We start from the raw sequence: 7433 nt of genomic DNA on the forward strand, positions 1-7433 counted from the left end.
CCTGATCCTGGATCAGCTCTTCTGTTTTAGTGGGTCCTGTTCCTGGATCAGCCCTTCTGTTAGTGTTTTAGTGGGTCCTGTTCCTGGATCAGCCCATCTGTTAGTGTTTTAGTGGGTCCTGTTCCTGGATCAGCTCTTCTGTCCCTGTGCTGTTAGTGTTTTAGTGGGTCCTGTTCCTGGATCAGCTCTTCTGCCCCTCACAGACAGACCCCTCGCTAACCTCTCCCATGGTGACAGAAACATCGTAAACCCACACAATGAGTGACTCGCGGCCAGGCCGCCATCTTGAACTGGGACAGGTGGCATAGACTCCGTCTCATCAATTTACACCGATAAACAAATATTTAGTGATTACAAAACCTCAAAAAAAAGAAAGAAAAAAGGCTCTTTGTATACTGCTCAACTGCTTTACAAAGAGTCACTTTTTATAATGTGACAAACTGTCAACAACAACAAAAAAAAGAAAGAAAGAAGGCTCTTTGTATACTGCTCAACTGCTTTACAAAGAGTCACTTTTTATAATGTGACAAACTGTCAACAACAACACAAAACGGCGACGGTTTGCGGTGCTGCGCTCTGCGGGGCTTACATGGTGAAGTTGGAGACGTAGGCGGCCTTGGGGAGCTGGAAGTGGAACACGCCCTCGGAGGCGGCAGAGTGGCGGTTCAGGAGGGTGCAGGCCACGGCCGTGAACGCGTACCTGGAGATGATGGTGGTTTTTATCGACAGTTCTTGGATGTGCGGTTTGGTCTCCTGCACGTTGGAGTAAATACAAAAAAAGAGGGCATTAATTATGATACCAGAAGCTAAATATAAGATTCCCTATTGATTCTGACATCTGGTTTTCAGGGTTGTTCCTCGTGGGTAGTGAATTAGACTAAGTCTCAAGTGGAGTGTCGTGCCAAACGCATCATGGTCGAGAAAACTGGACAGTGTGTGTCTGGCGGCAGTCTCCTCGACACACCCGAGAAAGGACCTCGATGAAACTCCACATTGCTTCCAGCAACATAACGTTGCCATGCTAAAATATGATTGCTGCCTAAATGTTTTAGCGCACTGATTTAGATTGAACTATTCAACATGCAACGCGCGGAGGCGCTTTTAATAGGTCTCTGGGCACAATAGCGCGCAATTTTAGCACAATACTTTATCAATATTTACCTTGGTCAGCATTGCTTTCACCTGTCTAGGGACTCTGCGTGGAGCCTGGAGAAATAAAACAGCGGGTTAAATAGTTGTCGGCTAAAGCTCCCCAAATAAACCACTACGTGTTTCCAAAAGTCGGTCAAAACTGGCCACTCACAATATCCAAGTCGAAATCGGCCAAATCGGCCAAGTTAAGATCATCTTCAAGGTCATCATCCTCAAACTGCCCCAAAACAGCCGGACTGAAACACAACAGTAAAGTCAAACACAGCATCTTCACGTCCATATCAATACAGTACTGCTTGAGGGCGCATATCTCCAGGGCGCACGGCTCTCGGTCAGTCTGCGGGTCGCTGGAGACCAGGCTCTCGGTCAGTCTGCGGGTCGCTGGAGACCAGGCTCTCGGTCAGTCTGCGGGTCGCTGGAGACCAGAGTGACCGGAGCTGGAGCTGAGGAGATGGGTGAGGACACGGGACAAGCTGCGGCACGCCCACCCGCAGAGACTCTCAATGAGAGGGGGGTGGGGGGGGGGAGGGAGGGAGGGAGGGAGGGAGGAACGGGTCACACAGACGCACCGCTATTACCCAAAGCGCGTCACTCCGATGCCCATCAATTAGCCGCGTTCTTTGTTTACTTGCCTTGCTGTTGACCCCACTTCCACCAACAAATCATTTTGACCGGTAGGGTCTGTCTGGTTCAATTTGGTGTCAAGTGGAAAAACGCGAGTCTCAAGATAAGTATAGGCCTGGTCTAATATGCAAATAAAGTGAATTGAACGCATGTGTAAAAAAAAAAGAAAAAAGAAGACGAAGAAACAGGCCCTCGGCCAAACAGCAGAGATGAAACCAAACACCTGTTTTTCTTTGCGCTTTTACAGCTGATCCAAATGTAAAGACTGCGTATGTCTGAAATGATTCCCCCTTTCCAAGACTACTCTGGCGCCCCCTTGTGGAATCAGGGCAATATTACATCTAACAAAAACCCTTACATTCCCGTACGCTCTTCTCGATTCCTCCTCTAGGATGTAGGGTGGTGACTTCAAACTGTGGTGACACTTCGACCAATGTCTGTTATTCCAGTGTCATTTAGGCCTACCTCCCTCAACGGTCAATTCACAATTAGACGTCCCACACGTCCCAAACGGTCAAAGTCCGCACATCAGACTGACTGATAGCCAGGGGGGGGGGGGGGGGGGCTCAGCCTTTGCATTAGCCTATCTCAACCAGCAGTGCTCTCAATCTGTCCTATTTGCACTCCCGCCATCCCTCGGGTCAAGTTTCAAAGTTGTAATCTCTCCCGCGGGGGTTGCGCGAAACACAACAAATATTGACCCGGGCGGGCCAAACGCGTCTATCAGCGTTCAGCAGGTTTCTAAACCCTCATTTCTGGCTCGTCTCCGCGGTGTCCTGTAGGTCCCAGCAGAAGGACTCTTGCCTCCCTCCGTCTGTCCGTCTGTGTCCGCCTGTCTGTCTCTGTGCCCCTGAGGAGTGTCTGTCCGTCTGTGTCCGCCTGTCTGTCTGTCTCTGTCCCCCTGAGGAGTGTCTGTCCGCCGGGACTCATGAGGCGTCTGCTGCTTCTGGCTGTGGCGCTGGTCGCACACCAGGCCGCCGGCTTCGAGTTCATCGTAGAGGGAGAATGGGAGTCTGAAATGGTGAGTCTGTGTGTGTCTCCACTGATTATTTGATGGAAAATGTTTGTGAAATGTGGTCGTTTCTCTCAAACATTGAAGCTGATTGCTATACTTTGTCACTGTCATCACGTTTGTTTTGTGTCCATCAGTCAGAAGATCACCATGGTCGACACAGGGTGAGCTACAACTCTTTTACCTTTTCAGCTCTGGGTGGCTGTTCTAATATGTTCCTCTGACAACCAAGTTGGTTTAATTATTTCGTCAAAAATTAATGGGCTGTTTTCTTCACTAGGGTTAGGGTTAGGTTGCAAATAAACATTGTTTACTGTATGTTATTGATCCCTGAAGTCATAATGCTGGGGGTTGACCGGAGGCCACTGATTGGTTGGAGGTCAACCCAGTGTGGACCCACAGAATTAGAACCTTCTCACATTCTTCTCTAGTAGCGTATAAATAAATACATCTTGTTTATTTGTCATATATGTGCATGATACGGGTGACATGTACAATGAAATGCTTAGCTGTGCAACGTGGGGCTCGAACCTCTAACCTCTGACCTCTGAGGTGAAGTGTGTCCTGCTCCCCTGACTGGACTCACCCGGTCCTCATCTGGTCTCTCGTCTGTCCCCAGAGAGCCGTGTTGACCAGCGAGGAGGAGGACAGCTTTGAGGTGAGCTCCTCTGCTTGTTATTCAAGCCCTCTCCCCGGTGACAGAGTTTAGTCTTATCTAATAATCAATGTTGCTGTTTGAACGCGCTACAGTGACTCGCAGGTTATTGACTTCACTCCGACGGTCCAGTTCACTCGTCTGCTTTCAAAGGGCTGCTCCCCCCCTCCCCCCCGCCCCAGAAATCAAACCTAGAGTCTTAAAATGACTCATGAAATAGATTAATCTGGAGTTTCATACTTCCGTGACACAGATTTGGAAGTGGCGTGCTGCGCACAATGACACCCTGAACCGCGCCAGACTCTTTCATGTAGCTTTTTAGGTGGATATGAGCGAGACTGAGACGAAGCTTAACAGGATTTAACAGGAAATAGCTTCGGTTCCCCCGGGGTGATGACATCACACCTTGCACGTGTTCCCCCTGTGCCCCCCAGGTCATCCGGGGCGATGACATCACGGTGAAGAGCTACAGGGTGGAGAGCCGCATCACGTCGCGCTTCGCCCACACCACGGTCAAGAGCTCCGTGGTCAACTCGGGTCCGAACGCCCAGAGCATCGGGTTCAACGTCCAGATCCCCAAACGAGCCTTCATCACCAACTTCACCATGTGAGGGGAGACACCGCTCGCGAGGCTGCGTTTCCCAAAAGCTTCTTTCGTTAAGAGGCTCTTGGGCCATTCATTTAGAGCGTTCTGATTGGTCAACTGGTCTGGGCAAGCTCTCTGATTGGTCAACTGAATGGGCTAAAGAGCCTCTTAACGAAATAAGCTTTTGGGAAACCTGGCCCTGGTCTACACCTCCATACAGTCAAGTAGCACAGCTGGATGAGTGGTCAATCAATCAATCAAAGCTTTATTTGTATAGCACATTTCATACCCAGAGGCAACACAATGCGCTTTACAGAGAACAAGGGAGGTGGGCATACGACCCACCCCTACATATTCCAGAGGGAAGCAAAAAAACAGTAATCACCCGGGGGCCAGATAAGTGAGCTGTAAAAATTCTTCCCTGACCCCTCTCAACAAGGCGATGGAGCAAGCTCCTGGAGTATGTTTGTCTACCGGCTAAGAACATTTATAAAGCAATAAATTACATTAAATTACATTTCAGAGTAAGAGAGGCTAAAAAAGCATCGTAGGAGAGACATGGCAAATACTGGTCATGAAATTGGTCGACAATTTCTACTCTCTCAGTCACTCGAATAGCCTACTGTAAACAATGATTCAAGATTCAAGATGTCTTTATTTGTCTCATGTAATGTACCGTGTACAGTCACAGTGAAATGCTAGATGAATGTTAGATGATTAGTATATCCCAGAGCTCACTAGTCCAAGGTAATAAAAAAATACATAATCTGTACCATGAATGCACCTCCCCACTCTTGGTATCCGTGACGATGAGGTGCGGCCTTTCTAGTGTCTCTGGTTCGTTAAAAAAAAGAAAGAGGAAAGTTCTAGATCCTTCCTCCCCCTCCCTCTCTCCCTCTCCTCCTCATCCTCCCTCCTCTCTCTCCCTCTCTCCCTCTCCCCCTCATCCTCCCTCCTCTCTCTCCCTCTCCTCCTCCCCCTCCCTCTCTCTCCCTCTCCTCCTCATCCTCCCTCCTCTCTCTCCCTCTCTCCCTCTCCTCCTCATCCTCCCTCCTCTCTCTCCCTCTCTCCCTCTCCTCCTCCCCCTCCCTCCTCTCTCTCCCTCTCTCCCTCTCCTCCTCCCCCTCCCTCTCTCTCCCTCTCCTCCTCATCCTCCCTCCTCTCTCTCCCTCTCTCCCTCTCCTCCTCATCCTCCGTCCTCTCTCTCCCTCTCTCCCTCTCCTCCTCATCCTCCCTCCTCTCTCTCCCTCTCTCTCCCTCTCCTCCTCATCCTCCCTCCTCTCTCTCCCTCTCTCCCTCTCCTCCTCATCCTCCGTCCTCTCTCTCCCTCTCTCCCTCTCCTCCTCCCCCTCCCTCCTCTCTCTCCCTCTCTCCCTCTCCTCCTCCCCCTCCCTCTCTCTCCCTCTCCTCCTCATCCTCCCTCCTCCCCCTCTTTCTCTCTCTCCTCCTCCCCCTCTCTCCCTCCTCCCCCTCTCTCTCTCTCCCTCTCTCTCCTCCTCCCCCTCTCTCTCCCTCTCTCTCTCTCTCTCTCTCTCTCCCTCTCTCTCCTCCTCCCCCTCCCTCCTCCCCCTCTCTCTCTCTCTCTCTCTCCTCCTCCCCCTCCCTCCTCCCCCTCTCTCTCTCTCTCCTCATCCCCCTTCCTCCTCCCCCTCTCTCTCTCTCTCTCTCCCTCTCTCTCCCTCCTCCCCTCTCTCTCTCTCTCTCCTCCCCCTCCCTCCTCCCCCTCTCTCTCTCTCTCCTCATCCCCCTTCCTCCTCCCTCTCCCTCTCTCTCTCTCTCACCGGCGTTTTCAGGAACGTGAACGGGATCACGTTCGTGGGTTCGGTGAAGGAGAAGACGGTGGCGAGGAACCTCTACGCTCAGGCCCGGGCCCGTGGGAAGGCGGTGGGCATCGTCAGGTAGGCCGGCGCCGCCGCTACCCACAATGCACTGCACCGCACCCCCCAGGAGAGGATGGGATGACGGGGAAGGTCTCATATTGACTATGTGATACCCCTTACCAAGGGCTGAATATGATTGTGATTATATTATGATGTATGTTTCTCAATGCGATAGACTATGTAATACACTATCCATGTCTAAATATATGTTATTATATTAATATCTTTATTTATTAATATCTTCATCTGCTTATCCGGGGTCGGGTTGCGGAGGCAGCAGTTCCAGCAGGGGGCGCCAGACATCCCTTTCCCTATGTTATTATGATATATATATATATATATATATATATATATATATGTGTATATATGTTATTATGATATATGTGAATAATACGTGTCGGTGTGTCCGTGCAGGGCTAACTCCCAGGACATGGAGACGTTCAAGACAGAAGTGCACGTTCCTCCAGGGAGCAAGATCGAGTTTGAGCTCCACTACCAGGAAATGATGCACAGGAAGCTGGGATTCTACGAGCACTCGCTGCACCTGCAGCCTGGTCGACTGGTCCCACACTTTCAGGTGGGAGAGGTCACCGATGTGTGTGTGTGTGTGTGTGTGTGCGTGTGTGCGTGTGTGTGTGTGACAGGTGAGTCTGGAAGGATAGTAGATTAGAAGTCATCCCTAAGGGATTATATCTGTGTGCAGTGATCATGATCTGAGAGAAATAGAAATAGAGAGAATGTCTTTATTGTCATTGTGCCGAGGTACAACGAAATTCAACTCAACTTGAGTACGCTGGACAACATACATCACAGTGTGCGAACAACATCACAACATACAGACAACATCACACAATAATAATATAATTAAGCAATAAACCACTCGAGGCCGTGTGTTATAGTGATTTTATAACAGCTAGCGGAGTAAAACCCCCCCTAGCTGTTATAAAACGGTTACTACATCTATTAGTGTAAAATAAACACACAGCAATGCAAAGTATTAGATTTATTCAAAACGAAGCATCATTCCCTCAATTCCGCCGAGCAAAATAGTTCCCCTAACAAAAGGGTTGCCATTAATACTGAAAATGGAATGATATGCGGCCCCAGGTGTGTGTTACAAAGTATTTCAACACGGCTTCCAGCCGTATCAGTGTGTATATGTGTATATGTGTTGGTCCCTGGGCAGGTGGATGTGTATATCTTGTCCCTCAGTGTGTATATGTGTTGGTGTGTTGGTCTCTGGGCAGGTGGATGTGTATATCTTGTTTCTCAGTGTGTATAAGTGTATATGTGTTGGTCCCTGGGCAGGTGGATGTGTATATCTGGTCCCTCAGTGTGTATATGTGTATATGTGTTGGTCTCTGGGCAGGTGGATGTGTATATCTGCTCCCTCAGTGTGTATATGTGTATATGTGTTGGTCCCTGGGCAGGTGGATGTGTATATCTTGTTTCTCAGTGTGTATATGTGTATATGTGTTGGTCTCTGGGCAGGTGGATGTGTATATCTTGTTTCTCAGTGTGTAT

General features: G+C 49.6%; 2 protein-coding genes across 2 annotated transcripts; one reads left to right on the forward strand and one right to left on the reverse strand.

Moving 5' to 3' along the window:
- Window positions 1–570: 570 nt before the first annotated feature.
- LOC311329454 (inter-alpha-trypsin inhibitor heavy chain H5-like) lies at window positions 571–1541 on the reverse strand. Its single transcript, XM_084463300.1, has 3 exons — window positions 1304–1541; window positions 1162–1206; window positions 571–753 (listed from the first exon to the last, which is right to left on the reverse strand). The coding sequence occupies exons 1-3, from the start codon at window positions 1430–1432 to the stop codon at window positions 586–588; spliced, it is 342 nt and encodes a 113-aa protein (XP_084319426.1). The 5' UTR covers window positions 1433–1541; the 3' UTR covers window positions 571–585.
- Window positions 1542–2433: 892 nt separating this feature from the next.
- Window positions 2434–7206, forward strand: LOC311329455 (inter-alpha-trypsin inhibitor heavy chain H2-like). The gene is made up of 7 exons (XM_084463301.1): window positions 2434–2797; window positions 2926–2952; window positions 3408–3446; window positions 3878–4050; window positions 5823–5927; window positions 6324–6486; window positions 7096–7206. Exons 1-7 carry the CDS (start codon window positions 2705–2707, stop codon window positions 7189–7191), a joined length of 696 nt encoding a protein of 231 aa, XP_084319427.1. The 5' UTR covers window positions 2434–2704; the 3' UTR covers window positions 7192–7206.
- The last annotated feature ends 227 nt before the right edge of the window (window positions 7207–7433 follow it).

The sequence above is a fragment of the Borostomias antarcticus genome (assembly GCF_949987555.1).
Source record: "Borostomias antarcticus genome assembly, contig: scaffold_1198, whole genome shotgun sequence".
In the NCBI taxonomy this organism is placed as follows: Eukaryota; Metazoa; Chordata; class Actinopteri; order Stomiiformes; family Stomiidae; genus Borostomias; species Borostomias antarcticus.